The 15,590-nt window shown below is 63.8% G+C and overlaps 2 protein-coding genes across 2 annotated transcripts; both read right to left on the reverse strand.

Annotated features, from left to right (window-relative positions):
- Positions 1–1,854: 1,854 nt before the first annotated feature.
- On the reverse strand, positions 1,855–11,432 carry CHLRE_17g744247v5 (uncharacterized protein). The gene is made up of 16 exons (XM_043072711.1): positions 11,187–11,432; positions 10,977–11,089; positions 10,639–10,881; positions 10,213–10,332; positions 9,255–9,882; positions 8,864–8,983; positions 8,425–8,567; positions 7,615–8,236; positions 7,173–7,429; positions 6,726–7,069; positions 6,392–6,531; positions 6,023–6,223; positions 5,617–5,740; positions 5,092–5,215; positions 4,237–4,377; positions 1,855–3,901 (listed from the first exon to the last, which is right to left on the reverse strand). The coding sequence occupies exons 1-16, from the start codon at positions 11,350–11,352 to the stop codon at positions 3,728–3,730; spliced, it is 3,660 nt and encodes a 1,219-aa protein (XP_042915170.1). The 5' UTR covers positions 11,353–11,432; the 3' UTR covers positions 1,855–3,727.
- Positions 11,433–11,480: 48 nt separating this feature from the next.
- On the reverse strand, positions 11,481–15,572 carry CHLRE_17g744297v5 (uncharacterized protein). The gene is made up of 7 exons (XM_043072712.1): positions 14,909–15,572; positions 14,392–14,567; positions 13,523–14,002; positions 13,141–13,254; positions 12,847–12,963; positions 12,570–12,623; positions 11,481–12,252 (listed from the first exon to the last, which is right to left on the reverse strand). Exons 1-7 carry the CDS (start codon positions 15,216–15,218, stop codon positions 11,677–11,679), a joined length of 1,827 nt encoding a protein of 608 aa, XP_042915171.1. The 5' UTR covers positions 15,219–15,572; the 3' UTR covers positions 11,481–11,676.
- Between the last annotated feature and the right edge of the window lie 18 nt (positions 15,573–15,590).

The raw sequence follows: 15,590 nt of genomic DNA on the forward strand, positions 1-15,590 counted from the left end.
TACGTATCTGATAGTTATGTTGGACCAGCGCCAGCCTGTGCGATGAAATCGGCCAAAGAATCGTCTTTCTTGAGGCATCGGACACCATTCTATGCGTTAGAGTGCGCGAAATATGGTTTAGCCTCAGTTACTTTCGCGATCGAGGTTCCCTGACTCGAGTCGGGTATCGGAACTTTGTCGCTGGGGCCTCTTCTACCTTGTGTACAATAGCTTCGGGTAATGGATGGCTTAAATAATGGCTGCGCGCAGTCGGCGGGGGCCGGGAACGTGTGTTTACCAACTTGACAGGGGCCCCCCCTTTCTGAAACGTATAGGTGCGCCGCGCCCCCTGCGGGGGCCGGGGCACGCTAAGGGGGGTTTCACACGTGACATGCGAAGCCGGCTTCGACCCCGAAACCGGGTCGAAGCCGACCTCGGAACCGACCCCGAAACCGACTCGCCAAGCCGGCCCCCCCACCCCGATTTCGCGAAGCCGGCTTCCACATTTCAATACCGGTTTCGAGGATTTCCATCATTCCATTGATATATATTATCATATGGCTATGCATAGACACTTCACAGCCCCAAAGCAGACCCGCGCGCCGCGAATGCCAAAGAATAGGTGGCACAATCTCCGCTGAATTTCGCGAATCCACGACACAAAGTTCATTTTGCGCTATAAATGGACGTTTGGTGTCAACTCCTCGCTCAGTAGCTCTGTCTCGCGTGTGCATTGCTGTGGATGGCATGCGCCGGACCGTGCAAACGGCCTGTGGAGGCCGACTGTGAGCATTTTAGCTGCTATGGTTATATGTTTTGTCCGATAGAGCGGCAGGATGATAAAAAGCTGCTCAGCGAGGTGCAATGCAGGGTTTCCTGCATGAAAAGGCAGCGTTTCGACCACAGACTAATACACGCTTTGTTTCCCAATGTATACACAACTCATTGTATGTTCTGGGGCAATAAGGATGCGGGCAGCGTGAGCATCTTGATGGCTTTGGCCCGTCCGCGCACATAAGTACGCGTCTCCATTGTATAAAGGTTGAGTTCTATATAAGAAAGTTAAGTAATAAGCAAGAGAGACGAAGCGAGGTTGAAACACAGTTGGTTTCGCACTGTGCCATCCGCACTGCGTGTGAATCGGCTTCGCCCGTTAAGCCGGCTTCGACCCCAAGCTGGCTTCCCACGTGTGAAAGCCCCCTAACCCCTTCCACACGCGTGGTGGTTAGATGTTGCTTGTTTTGCCTGCAGGTAGTGCGTCCGCGCCGCTCTCCCCTGGGCCCTGCCTTTCCTTGACTGTTTCCTTGCCGTACGGAGTGGTGACGCTTCATTTGTGGACGCTGCGGTGGGGGGCACTCCTGCGTTGACAGTCGGATTTGGGCCTCCGCGCCTCCTGGCGCCAGACACGCCTTCGGAGATCGGACACCCGAAATGTGTTGTATGATAAGGGGGGGTACGAACTAAACCTCCAGACCCCATGTCCCAAAACCTCCCGACCCCCCCTCCGGACCGACCGACCGACCCCACCACCGTGCAACCCCTCAAAACCCCCCTCAAAACCCTTTGGTTTTTAGCCAGGTCGGTGTCAATCGACTGCTCTCGGCGAGCTCTACAATTGTATACCTTCGGTTCAGCTGGAGGCACAACTTGACTGGCAGCCATGCCACATATGTCCATGTGTCCATGGCCGACCACCGAACCCTTCTGTCAGACAACTGGGGCGTGCGCTTAAGCTTACAATTGCGCTGTACATATGATGTTTGGGATTGTGTGCCGGAAGAGATCGGTGGACTTTCTCCCGGGATCATGTGAAGAATCCCGGGATTCATGTCACGCTCGATGGCCGGCGGCAGCCTTGCCGCCATGACCCACACCAAGCCTTGGCCGTTACAAGTTAGCATCAGTGCGCATAGTCTCCATGACACCAGTGAGAGACGCTCGAGTGGGGCTCTACGCTACTACGATGCCAATGTGGACGGACATGCGGCCGCTTTCCTGAGGCCAAACGTAATGCAAATGCTTTAGTATGTGCATGCTAATGTATGCTAGTGCTTGTGCTATTGGTCGGAGCGTTTAGAGGGGCGTTTAGGGCGCGGAGACGAAATCTGGCAGTCCCACCCACATCCGCGTGACGAAACCTTGGGGACCCCCAACCCCGACGACCGACCCTGAACTTTGAGGGCCCATAACTTTGCAATTACTACCCTGATTGAAACTCTGAAAGTGGATTTGGAGTCCTCTCGTCAAGCTCTTTCGTTTGAGAACATGGGGCCTTTCCCAGTCGAGACTACCCCCCCCCTGGTATGATAGGACGGTCGGCGGACTTTAGGCCTGTTGTGCCTTGTTTTGCGGGGTACTAGTGACAGTCCGTGTCGTTCGGACCTGCGGCACCCTTGCGCAACGTTAGCCACCTGCGCAATCATGCCCACCCAGTCCCACCCCGCCTCTGTAAACTCAGTAACTTCGGAATCCCCGAACTCAAACCAACCCCCCCATAAACGTTCTCAGACGGTCTACACGTCCTTCCTGGTCCCATCCATGAGCCAAAAACCAACCCCATCAATGCCTTTCGCTCAACCCAACGTCTTGTACCTGGCCTTCACCAGTCACCAGGAGCGTTGACCATGCTGACATCTTGTATGTGTGGAACGTGCCGCGTGCGTGCACGGCACGCAGATTCCTAACGTTCTGCGTACTCGCAAGACGCCTCTCTCAAACCACCCCATCACCGGAGATGCCTTTCGCTCAACCCGCTTACACCTGACCTTCCTTGTCAGCCAGCAAGGCAGCAACTACCCTAGTGAAGACTTTGCTACGCCCGCTGGGCTTTGTAAATACATTGTATCACGGTGTTACATATGGGCTATCCGTTTGCACAGCCTCCTACCGCCTGTTTGCCTAGATTGCCAGCGGTGCAGTAGGAATTTCATGAAGCCGGATTGTGCGCCCGTCTATCTGGCCCCCCAGTCTGTTGCATCATACGCCTCTTGTGGGCAGCGTTTTCTTCCGAACCAGCGGTGGCACTCAGTGCACCGCTTTGATACTGTAGCCCAGCAGCAGCAATGTCTCTAATGCACACAACACTCCTGCACACAGGCTGACCGCTGTCGCTGCTCCTGCCTTGCGAGGCCGCCGTCTGTACTCACTGCACGCCACGCACGCCACCTTTATGCCACCATGCAGTCCCTTGCCGAGCTGCCGGCTGCGCCCACGCCACCTGCCTAGTGCCCACCACTCGACCACCTGCAACCCTTGGGGACATGCAGGACGAGGAAGACCGGTAGACGATGTGCACCGCTTCCGTAATGCGGCGTGAATTCTCCAGGAAACCACATCCCTCTCCTGTCGATACCCAGAAGGCCTGTGCACGGCGCAATAAATCAATTATCACTGCCAACCGCTCCGAGCCCCACAAACCACCCACACGACCACCGCGGCGCGCGCCTTGACAGCCCAGCCTTGACACCGCACACACCGACAGCGCACACCGATACACACATACACACACGCACACATTGGGCGGGCTTTCGTTTAGTTTATTAACACACACACACACACACACACACACACACACACACACAAGCAGCCCGGATGCCCGCGCCAGGTGATCAGCGGCGCCCGCCTCCTCCTTTTCATCGTCCTCGGCTCCTCGTGGTGGTCCTCCTCCTTGGTTCGGTTCGGACTGGTACTTGCAACCCCTCCTCCTCCTCCTCCTCCTCCTTCTGCTGCTGCCTCCTGCTGATGCTGCTCACATGAGTGCCTCCGGCGGGAAGTAGGTGCGCTGCACGTAGGTGCCTTTGCGCCGCTTGGTGAAGCGGCACAGCCCCACCGCCTCCAGCTCGCGAGCCGCCTGCTCGAAGCGGCACGCCAGCGCGTCCACCGCCGCCTCCGCCGCGGGGCCGTCCAGCGCCAGCACCACCTCCTGCGGGTGGTGGGGCAATAGCGACACGGCAGGGGGGAACCGAGGAAGCGCGGTTGGCATGTGGGGTGGTTCGGCATTAGAGACATGTGGGGGAACCGGGGAAGCGCGGTTGGCATGTGGGATAATGCGGCGGGCGCAGCAGGCTTGAAAGTGCTGTGTGCCGTACCGCCATTTCACGTACCGGTCTAGCCAGCATGACGCACGCAGCCACGTGGAAGGGGGCCAAACTGACTCCCGCCGCTCGCAACCACACACGGCCAGTCCACCACTGGCGCCGCACACGCACACACACACACATACACACACGCACACACCCTCATACACCTATCGCGCACCTGCTTGGGCGCCGCCTTGCGCTTCCGCGGCGCGGCTCGGCGCTTGGAGTGGCGGGAGCGGCCCATGGGCCCGTCAGCCTCAGCCGCCGCCGCCGCCTCCTCCTCGTCCTCCTGGTCCTGGGCGGCGGGGTCCGTCACCTCCTGCAGGTCGGCAGGCGGGGCATCGAGCGTGGGTGGGTGTCATGTCACCCTTTCGTCAGCAACGTGGCGGGCCACGTGAAAAGACCAGGTGTGGAGCCGTGCCACCTGCACCTGCCCCCACCCCCGCTTTTGCTCCCACCGGCACCTGCCCCTCGCGTTGGCCCCCACCTGTCGCCCCCTGCCGCCCAACCCTCCCTTGCCTCCACTTGCATTCACAACGACACCCGCCACACATCGCCTTCTCCCTCTCCCTATGCGCCCTAAGCGCCTTGCTTTCCCTCTGTTGTGGCCAGGGGTGTTGTTTGTGGCGGGGCGGCCTTGTGTGTGTTTCTGGCCTTGGCGGGCGGTGTTTTCCTGGCGTGTGTTTTTGCCTGGTGTGTACGTGTGGTGTGGTATGAAGGAGGCAGTTGTGTCTGCCCCTCTGAGGCTCCGCCCTAGCCTGCTGGCTGTTGTGCTTTCTTTTGGTGGAGAAGGCGCGAGCCTTGTGTCTCCGTGTCTCTTTTGTCTTGACCAGGACTGGGGCCTTATCCCCTGCTGTGTCGGGCGTGCCTAGGGGTGAGCGTGTGGAACGCGATCACCCAACACTAGGGCTTGTCAGCCCTAGTCATCAGTGGCTTCGCCACTACCAAGTTAAGTATTCCCTCTCCCTCTCCCTCTCCCGCTCCCTCTCCTTCTCCCTCTCCCTCTCCCTCTCCCTCCACGCAACCCCCTCACCTGCACCTTGCCCAGCCCGCTGGCCGCACAGAAGTCCGCCAGCCAGTCCCTCAGGTCCGACCCCTCGCGGCAGCCCAGCAGCAGCTGGTAGGCCAGCGCCGCGTCCTCCTGGCCCGGGTGCAGACTGGGGGTGGGGGCGGGGGTGAGATGGGGTTGAAAATATCCAGCTTAAACTGAACCAAACGGGGGGGGACGCAGGCAGGCAGGATAAGGGAGCAGCAGCAAAGCAGCAGCGCAGGGCAACATGAAATTGCAAAGGTTGCAAACATTGGTACAGAGGGGGTTGCAGGGGCGGGAAGGGCAGGGAAAAGGTAGGTCACATTCATGATTAAGAAGAAGCGTTGTTGTAGACAGGCACATGGGGAGGGATGCAGGCAGGCAGGATGAGGGAGCAGCTACAAAGCAGCGGGGACACGACAGCAGGGCAGGGCAACAGGGGATTTGGACAACGAAGGCAGACCAAACGTGGGTAGGTAGGACAGCACACAGCCGCCGCGGCGTCGACTCCCTCCCCCCCTGGCTCACCCCGGCTGCAGTCCTCCCATGAAGAGCTCGGGCTGCGTGAGGGCGGTGTGCAGCACCAGGCTGGGCGCGCCCACTAGCCGGACCTGCAGCGCCGCGGCGTCACGGAACGTGAAGGCGGAGGAGCCTGGGGTGGCGTGGGGTGTGGGGTTGCAAAGATGGTTGAGGAAAGCGGTACAGATGGGGTGGGGGTTGAGGCCGTGCGGGTGGGCAGGTGAGGCTGGCCGCTCGGACGACAGCGCATTGAGCGCGTGTGATTCGAGCGCGTGTGCACACGCATTTGCTGTGTGAGGAAAGCGCAAGGGTTACTACAAGGGGTGTTAACATGTGTGTTTGTGCGTGTGTGTGCGCGCCTGTGGACCGCGCCAGGCCACCACACATGCACATGCACCCCATGCACTCCGCGCACCCGCCATGGTGAAGGGGCAGCTGCCCAGCAGCACCCGCAGTGTGGCCGACAGCCACTCCGCCGCGCGCTCCGCCAGGGACTGAGCCTGCTGCTGCTGCTGCTGCCGGCGGCCGGCGGCCGCGGCGGCGGCGGCGGCTCCGGCGGGCGCGGCGGCGCTCTGCTGCACCGCGGCCTTGAGCGCCTGGTCGCGTTGGCGCTTGGCTGCGGCGCGGCGGGTTGGTTGTTGTTGGGGGTGGCGGGGATTGTCAACAACAATCCCATTTATTCGGCCGGCTGGTGAGGTTTTGAGTTATTGATATACACGACGGCAAGGCCATCAGGTGCCGCCCGGCTTCAGTCCAGTCCCCAGTCGCAAAGCCCACCACTCACTTTGCGTCTGCCCCGAGCTCGGCAGCTTCATGCCGCCTCCTCCTCCTGCTGCTGTGGCACCCCCGCCCGCCCTGCGCTGCGCCACCTGCGCCTTGGACTGCAGCTCCCTGGGCGCAGGTACCGGATCCAGATGGCCCAGCCTGTGGAGGTGTGTGTGTGTGTGTGTGTGTGTGTGTGTGTGTGTGTGTGTGTGTGTGTGTGTGTGTGTGTGTGTGTGTGTGTGTGTGTGCGCCAGTCAGCCAAGGGAGACACGCAGGCAGTTACCGAGGCAGCCAACCTGTCAACCGATCGCGGCCCGCTGTTTGCTGTCCTTCTGCTTTCCTGAGACACATACCTGTCTGTGAGGCGCTGCAGCTTCTGCGCCGTGTTGGGGCTGGTCAGCCCCTGCGCCGCCAGCCGCCGCCGCACCGGCGATGTCAGGTCGGGCCCAGCCCCCTCCTTCTCGGCCTCTTCCACCTCGTCCGCCTCCGCCTCCTCGTGCTCCTCCACCTGCGCCAAGCCTCCCGCGCCGCCGCCCCTCGGCCCCTGCCGCCGCTCCTGCTCCTCCGCGTGCGCCCGCCGCAACGCCGCCAGCCCCCGCGCCGCCGCCAGCGCCGCCGCCGAGGGCATCCAGGCGCCGGGTCCGGCCAGCGCCGCCGCCGCCACCTCAGCCAGCTCGTCCAACAGCAGATCCGCCTCCTGGCAGTTGGCAGCGTGGCCATTGCACATGTGAGGTCCCAAAGAGGTCTGACATACCGCTACTCACTCCCCAAACCGCCGGACCCAGGACTCAGCCGCCCACCTGCTCGGACAGGGCCCGCAGCGTGCCGCGCCCGCCGCCCGCCGCCGCGCCGCCTGCCCCCGGGCCCAGCAGCCCCGCCAGCAGTTGCTCCCCCACAGAGGCGGAGCCGGCGGCGCCGCCGTACGACACCACTGTGGCGCCGCCGGCACCCATGGCCATGGCGGCGGGCGGCGGCCGCCACAGCCGCGGGCTGGCGGCGGCCACATACAGCGCGGGCAGGGAGTAGCGACCGGCGCCGCCGCCCTGCCGCAACGCACCTGCGATAAGCGTTTGTGAAGAGAGGGAGGGCAGAGTAAGGAGGGCGGCGTGTGGGCGCAGTGATTGGAAAGATCTCCAGACACTGCGTGTCGTGTGGCTATAGCAGTGCAGGGAAGCCATTGTGATGCAGCATGGCGCCCACAGCAGCAGGTGCTTCACACACATGCACACATGTGCTGCTCACCCGTCCTCTCCGCCACACACGCCATCCAGTGCACGCCCAGCCGCCATGACGTCAGAGCGCTGAACGCCTCGCCCACCGCCGCCGCCACCTCCTGCGCCTTGCCGCCCTTGGGCAGCGCCGCAGGCGCCAGCTGCGCCGCTGCCGCCGCAGCCGCCCCTGGCGGCGCCGCTGCGCCCGCGGCGGCCGCCGCCGCCGCCTTGGCAGAGGCATCCGCTGCGGCGCGCAGTAGCTCCGCCGGCAGCTGCGACACCGCCGCTGTCAGTCGCCGCATGTGCCGCTCCCGCCGCCGCTGCAGCCAGCCTTCATCCAGGTCATCAACGGAAACGCCCTCTGCGTCCGAGTCGTCACCGCCGTCTCCCTCCACATCCGAGCGCACGGACACAGACGACTCACTGTCACTGTCACTAGCACTGCTGTCACTGCTGTCGCCGCTGCTCTCATCTTGATCGCCGCATGCGGCGGCCTTGCGGCCGCGCCGGCTCTTCGTCGCGGCCTTGGCGGCCTTGGCGGCGGCGGCAGCCGCGCGCTCCTCCGCCTGCTGCTGGTGCTGCAGCGGCAGCAGTGCCAGGGCGGCCAGCGGCTGGGAGCGGAAGTGCTGCTCGTGCGCCTCCAGCAGCGCGGCCTGGGGGGGGGCCACGGCCACGGAACAGAGAGAGAGAATCAGAGGGCATGAAAGGGACAGGGCCAGTTGCATGAACGCCTCCTCCCGTCAACGTCCCACACCAGCAGTAATGCAGTTGTGGTTGAACATGTCTCGTTCTAAGTCTCGGTTTCCGGTTTGCAGGAAGTGTTGAATTCAAACACACCCACCTGCAGCCCTGCCAGCGACGGCTCCAGCAGGCGCGACTGCAGCAGCAGCTGCCGCATGCAGCCGCCGTCCAGCAGCAGCAGGCAGGAGCCGCAGCCGGGCGACAGCGCGGAGGGCGAGGCGGCGCGAGGGCTCAGCAGCACCCCTGCGTGTGTCGGCAGGCAGGCGAGAGGAGGGGGGGGTCCTCTTTCCATCAGCCTCTCAAAGCAAAGCCCCAAGCAAGCGGCATGAAACGCGAAAAGTAAGGGCAGGTGCGAGGCATAGGAGTGGGGACGGCAAGGTGACACGAGGAAGCGGGCACAATGAAGAGGTTGGCTGGCAAACAGAAATGGCGCCATACCTGTGACAAAGCCCGCCTACCCCGCTTTCCCAACCCAACCCGGCCCCTTCGGCTCATCCACCTCCGTCCACCCCGCCACCTCCCGCCTTTTCAGTTCTCACCCTGGAACAAACGGTGCAGCTGCTGCGGCTGCGGCGCCAGCTCCGCCGCCGCCACCGCCAGCAGCCCCGACATGTCCGCGGGCAGCCGCGCCGTGTACAGGCTGGCGGGGCAGGACACGCCTGGAGGCCGGGTGAGGGGTTGCGGGAGATGGGGTTGCAAGGATTGGTACAGAGAAGTGTAGCAAAGTAGACAGCAGGCGTGGGGGTGCGGGAGGTGGGGTGGGGGAGACCGAGCGGAAGCCGGTAAGAGCGTGGCGTGGGAGGTGCACACGTGGCCGAGCCTGGAGGTGAAAAACCTTCAGTTTTGAGGCCAGTGTTGCATGCAGCAAGCCCAAAGATCCGCCAACATTGCTTTAAGAACACAGCCTCAACTCCCAACCCCAACTCTCACCCAGCACCAGCACCACGGGCAGCCGGTGCCGCTCCGCATGCAGCGCCGCCAGCAGCGCCCGCAGCACCGACCGGTCCGCCACCCGCCCTGCCGCCTCCACCAGCAACACCACGCGGCGCCGCGCGTTGCGAGCCGCCCGCGCAGCCGCCTCCGCAGCCGCCGCAGCCTCGCGCGCAGCACGGGCCTCAGCCTCCGCGGCCGCAGGACCGGCGGCAGCAGCGCGGCGCGCGCGCAGCCGCACCGCCATGCCCCCGTCATCCTCTCCTTCTCCGTCCACATCTCCAGCCCCGGCCCCATCCGCGTTCTCCTTGTCAGCCCCCTCCTCGGTCTCCTCAACAGCATCGGCGTCAGCAACGTCCGCGTCAGCAGCGTCCGCGTCAGCAGCCCGGCCGCGGCCGCGGCCGCCCCGCCCGCCCCGGCCCGGCGTCTTGCCGGAAGGCGTTTTGGCGCCGCGACCGCCGCCGCCACCCCGGCCCTTGCCGGCAGGCGTCCTCGCACCCTTGGCCGGTGTGACGGCGGCGGCTGCAGCGGCGGAGAGCGGCTGTCGACCGACGGCGTCGGACGCCTGCTGCTGTGGCTGCTGCGGCTGCGCGCGGCCCGTCTCATGCTCATACCACGCCACCAGCCCCTGCGCATGCGAGGAAAGACGTGGCCCACGCCATTGAGCTCTGAGCAAACCAACCTCACTCCCAACCATTCCTACCCAGCCTCCCACCTCAGTGACCTTCCCCCGTGCCCGTCACCTATGCCCATATCTCTGGCTTGTCACCTTCTGCAACCCCTCTCATCTATGGTCACTTACTGCCCCACCCCCAAGCGCACGCTAACACACACACACACACAAACTAACACACACAAACTCTCACACACAAACTAACACACACAAACTCTCACACACAAGCTAACACACACACGCAAGCTAATACACATACACACAAGCTAACACGCACGCACGCACCATGACGTCCTCCGCGGCGCAGTCGTGCCCCAGCCCGCTCAGCTGCGCCAGTGCCGCGCCCCAGCAGGCGCCCACGCCGCCCGCCAGGTCCTCAGGCCGCAGCAGCGCCACGTAGGCATCCTGGGCGGAGGGTGGGGGGTGGGGTTGAGGGGGGCAGCAATTCATGCAAGACGGCGGGATGAAGTCGCCACTATGAAGTGCACACGGGGTTGGGCAGCCGCTGGAGGAGTACGTGGAGGAGGAGGAGGAGGACCAGGAGCAGTGAAGGGGAGATGATGGCAACGGATGAGTGGGGAGAGGCTTGCAACTGGGTGGCCGTTGAGAGGCGGGTATCGCTCCCTACACTGCATTTAGAGCTGGAAGACCCCGCCAAACCCCACCTCCATACACACACAGAAACATGTCAACCAAGACATGCGGCCACACCTGCTGCTCGCGCAGGTAGGTCGCGAAGGCGCCGTACAAGTCGAGTCGGTCGGCGGGGCTGGCGCCGTTGGTGGACAGCAGGAGCGTGGGGATGGCGGACTGGGTTTGGCACGCCGGGTTGGGCACGGCACCTGCGCTGGCGCCAGCCCCGCTGCCTCCTAAAAGCGCCTCAGGGGAGTGGCGCTGCAGGAAGTCGTACCAGAGGCGCTGGAAGTCATCGCGGTCCCGGTCGCGGCCAAAGGCCTGCGAGGGGGCCCGGTGAGGGAAGAGGGAGAGCGTGATACGCTGTATAGATACGCGGCGCCTCCCGTTTGGCATCTGTGCTATATCAAATTCACCTCGAAAGCAGCCTCCAGCTTAGACGAGGCTGTCCGCAGGGCGAGCAAGCGGCGTTTCCGCGACTCCATGCCCTCGCCCTTTGCCAGCGCCGGGAACGTCGCCAGGTCGCTCTCTACAAAGACAAACAGATGATTTATGATGTCGATACTTTGCGCTGTGTCTAAAGCCCCATCTGTTGGCGACAGAAATGCTGGTTTCAAGCGTCGCACCGTGCACAGTGAGCTCCTTCGCGGCCGCTTGTAGCTGCTTCCCTTGGCGCGTATCTGCTAATCGCTGGGTGAGCTTCGGTGGCAGCTCGCAGAGCACCTCGGAAACAGCGCCATGCTTCCCGCCAAAGCTCTCTTCCACCGTGGAAGCAAACCACTCCGACGTCATTTTCAAGATTTTAATAAATGTTGTAAATTATGTTTCACGACAGCGAAGGACAGGCTTCTCGCTGGAATTTTGCCCGTTCCTTTGCGACGGTTCCTCGCTTCCTATTGAAGAGCTGTATAACTCATCTTTATGTCTCTGTCTTACAACATTGCTCTAGTGTGAAACGCCTCCGCAAGAGCAGGGATCAGCATTCTGCACGGTTGCCAAACCGCAGCAAGCCCGATTCCATGCCTCGCCCCTCCACCACGCCCCACCAGCATCCAATATCATCCTGCATCCCAAAGTGGCAGCGGTTGCCACTGCCTCCCTCAGTTGCTTCTCGCCTTACACCACTGCATACGGCGTCGCCGTGTCGTTTACCCCCTCCGCCTTTGCCCCGACACCGCCGTCCTCTCGCGCCGCCGCCTCATCCCCTGCAGCCCCCACTGCCGCCACCTCAACGCCACCTGAGGAGTCACCCGGTGCCGCCTCCGCCGTCACTGCCTCCACTTTCACCGCCTCCACTTTCATCACCTCCGCCGTCACTGCCTCCGCCGTCACCACCTCTGCTGCAGCCGGCTCCGCTGCCGCCGCCCCAGCAGTGGCCAAAGGCGTCGCCGCAGACACCCCCGAGCGCGGGCTGTCGCTGCTAGGGATGGTCGCCAGCGCCAGCGCCACGCCCACCACACCCCCGGCCACCCCAGCCCCTCCGTTGGTACTTCCCGGCTGTAGCACCTGCTGCTGGTGTTGCTGCTGCCGGAAGCTGGCGGCGGCGGCGCCCCCGGCGGCGGGTGTGGGCGCCACGGACGCGGTCGGGCCTCCGACGGCGCAGGACCCAGGCGGCCCGCGCGGCAGCCCCGCCCGCACCACCGCGCTGTAGTAGGAGTGCGCCATGGCCGCACCCATGGCACAGGCGCCGTCCTGGAGGAAGGGGGAAGAGGAAGGGGGAGGAGGGGGGAAGGAAGGGGGAAGGGGCACACGGGGAACGCGCGCGGTAGTTGGAAAGGGGAGAAATGCAAGACGGTGTCACTTATTGATGGAGTCTTTCACGTGCCTGGGGTGGTGGTGTAACTACCAGCCCAAACTACACCAAGCCAAGCCAAGCTGGCGGAGCACAGGTAGAGGCGACAGTTGCAAGCGATAATATTTATGGGAGGCGTCGTGGAGGAGCAGAGCATGGGGAGGGGAAGGGGCATGGCTGGCACACGGGGACTGGCTGTACGGTGAGCGCCGCCCACCTTGGTGAGATGCACGTGGTAGGGCCCGTACTCCTCAAAGAACTCAAACCCGGCCTGCAGGCGGCAGGCGGCAGGCAGCAGGCGGCAGGCCGCGAGTGTCCCAGGCGTACGTCGATGCAAGGCACACCTAAGCTGAAAGCCGTGTTGTACTTGCCCGGCCGGCCCAACGCCCTCAACGGCACCACTGCTTTTGTCACAGAGCCCGACTGCCAACATCACCGTCAACACCACCAAGACCACCACCACCACCGCCAACAGCAACAACAACAGCACCCACCATGTCAATGCGAATGAGGCCGGGCAGCGGCACATTCAGCTGCGCCTGCCGCACCGCGGGCAGGTGCGGGAAGCAGTCGCGCTTGCGGACCGCCATCACCCCCACGACGACAGGCAGCTGCAGGAGCAGGCGGCGGCGGGTTTGGATACCATCATGCTTAGGGATAGAACTTCACGGCCGGCATCTCGCGTGCTCCATTACCAACCGAATTCGGCATCTTTCCTTTCTTTCCTCCTTCAAACGTGTCCTTCAACCCTGCTCTACCAGTTGCTGCGCCTGCAGCACCCCACCCACCTGCGCATGGAAAGCGGACAGGTCGCGCCGCGCCGCCGCCACAAAGGCGGAGAAGTTGGCTGCGTAGGCCTCGGCGGGGCCGGGCCCGTGCCGCTCCTCCGCGTCCGCCTCGCCCTGTGTGTCAGCGGAAGCGGAGGGCGGTGGTGTGCGCGGAAGGAAGGGTGGGGCAAGCGAGCACAGCGCACATGCCCGCACCATCCGTGTGTCTAGCACACATGCACCCTGCCTGCTGCTAGCACTCCCACACTACAGCCAGCCTTCATCCTGCCCCACAGGTCCCACTCATCAGGCGCATAACCAGCCTCCCCCCCACGTCCGCCCCCCCCCCCCGACCACCTCTGCCCCCCCACCACCACCAGTCCACACATCCGCACGCGCGCACCTGCACCCAGATCATGCCTCTCAACCTGCAGGCGCCGCCGCCCGGCAGCGGCGTGGCAATTGCCGCCTTCACCCGCGCAATCATGGCCGCATAGAAGTAGCCGGGAGGGCTGCCACCCTTGACGCCGCTCGCCGCATTCACACCGCCATCACAACCAGCAGCAGTAGCAGCTGTAGCAGTAGCAGTTGCGGCAGTAGCAGCGCCGCCGTTGGATCCTGCGCCTGCGGCGGCGCTGCCATCGGTCGCGGCTGACGCCGCGCCGCCGTTGCTGTGGTTGCTGTGGCCGCCAGCGCCGCCGGCAGACGTGCTGGCTGTAGCAGCGGCCGCGGCGCTGCTGTGGCTGCTGCTACTGCCGGTCATGGGCCGCCAGTCATGGAAGAGGTTGGTGGAGCCGCGGGCGGTGGGCACCAGCGCCACGCGTGAGGACAGCCCCAGAGACACCAGCGTGCGGGCAAAGGGGATGCCGGGGCCGCAGCTGTCCTGCGGGTGTCATAGGGTATGCAATGGAAATGTCGAAGAGTTAGGGAGGAGGAGATGTAAAGTGATGAAGGAGGAGGCGAGGTAGCCATGTCAGCGCCCATCACTGCGCCGGCTGCTGGCCCGTCTCTGCAGTGCCACTGTTGCGCCTGCGTACGACCGGTTCTTCAAACCCCGGCATCGCGCAGTGTCCGAGGCCCACAGTTCAGCACCACCCAGCCCCCCGGGCCCATGCACTAGACTGTCGGGCACACAACCCGCCCTGATGCCACCCCTGCCCCCGCTGCCCCCTCCCCCCGCTGCCCCCTGTCCCCCAATTTAACCCAACCCACGTCCTGTCCTTCCCCGCCCTTCCCCACCCCCGCCGCCGCCGCTGCTGCCGCCTGCCTCACCGCGTCCTCGTATCCGTGCAGCCCCAGGTGCACGTTGGGCGCCGCGTCCACCCACCGCCCGCCCGACCCGCCCGACCCGCCGCCCGATGTGCCCACACCGCCCTCATACGACAGCACCAGCCCCGGCAGCGGCTGCGCGGCAGCGGGCATGGGCAGGCCATCTGCCGCGTTGTCACCTGTGGAGCAAATTATGGGTGCAGGCGGGTCAGGTCACGCGTGTCAATGGCCGTGTACGGTACATGCGTTGATTAGGGTGGTAATCGATGTGTGTGGTGCGTTGTGCCAGTGGTCTAATCGAGACCGCGGAGGCTTTGACGCTGTGGTACAGTTTGCATCAGTGGCGCCCGTGTTGGTCCCGCTCCTGCTGTCGCCCCCGCCAGAGGCCAAAGCGCTGTGCAGTCGGGCACTCCCCTCCCAGTCTCCCCTTCCTTTCCAGCTTCCACCCATCCTTCCTAACCCCTAAACAAACCATCTCACAACAGCCAAATTCCCCCAAACCTCGAGCCAAGCCACTCACCTACTGCATTGCTCTGCCCGGCAAGGATCCAAACGTCCGTGCGGCCGTGCGCCGCGGGCGAGGGCAGCGGCGAGTGCGGGTGCGTGGCCGCGAGGTCCACAGTGTCCACAGTGCTGCACAGCGGCAGGCCCAGCCGGCTGACTAAGCCTGCCGCGCCACCGCCCGTGGCGTTGCGAGAAGCTGCCGCGCTGGGGTCGGGCACCGCGATGGGCGGGGGTCGCGCCGCGGCCGGGGCACCGGCTGCGCCTGGCCGCTGCGGGTCCACCACGTCCTCAGGACCGGCCTTGTACAGGCTGTGCCTAGCTCCCATGGTCGCTGCTAGAGCTCTAGCTTACTATAGCGAGCCTGGCCTACTTGAGCTCAGAAAGATGGTTGACACTTGACAGTGCCCCCAGACTCGCGTGCCCCACTCAGCTATCGCAGGATGCAGCTCCAAACATCGTTGCAAGTTCTCATTAAAACAATGCGCTACAAAGAGCCGGGTGGAGCGTCGGTTCTCCCCTGCTTGGCTTGCACGCTGCCAAGGAAACCTGGTTCTTGTTTGCCGGATCCGGCAGTCCTTTCCGCCTCTAAGCGAATCTTGAAGCCGGTTCAATCACACTTAGTACACAGCAGCCGTTGAGTGACGAAGCCCTAGTTCTGTCGCGCAAGCAGAGCAGTATCGCAATCAGTATTCAGTTAT

This window comes from Chlamydomonas reinhardtii, chromosome 17 (genome assembly GCF_000002595.2).
Source record: "Chlamydomonas reinhardtii strain CC-503 cw92 mt+ chromosome 17, whole genome shotgun sequence".
In the NCBI taxonomy this organism is placed as follows: domain Eukaryota; kingdom Viridiplantae; phylum Chlorophyta; class Chlorophyceae; order Chlamydomonadales; family Chlamydomonadaceae; genus Chlamydomonas; species Chlamydomonas reinhardtii.

Excerpts from the sequence above, each read along its gene's own strand:
- CHLRE_17g744297v5 (XM_043072712.1), bottom strand. The coding sequence starts at position 15,218 with ATGGGAGCTAGGCACAGCCTGTACAAGGCCGGTCCTGAGGACGTGGTG. Across the intron at positions 12,964-13,140 it reads TGTCCGCTTTCCATGCGCAG|CTGCCTGTCGTCGTGGGGGT; the intron begins GTGGGTGGGGTG and ends CTGCTCCTGCAG. Across the intron at positions 12,624-12,846 it reads GCCTCATTCGCATTGACATG|GCCGGGTTTGAGTTCTTTGA; the intron begins GTGGGTGCTGTT and ends TGCCGCCTGCAG.
- CHLRE_17g744247v5 (XM_043072711.1), bottom strand. The coding sequence starts at position 11,352 with ATGACGTCGGAGTGGTTTGCTTCCACGGTGGAAGAGAGCTTTGGCGGG. Across the intron at positions 11,090-11,186 it reads GAAGGAGCTCACTGTGCACG|AGAGCGACCTGGCGACGTTC; the intron begins GTGCGACGCTTG and ends TTGTCTTTGTAG. Across the intron at positions 7,070-7,172 it reads TGCGGGCCCTGTCCGAGCAG|GAGGCGGATCTGCTGTTGGA; the intron begins GTGGGCGGCTGA and ends GCCAACTGCCAG.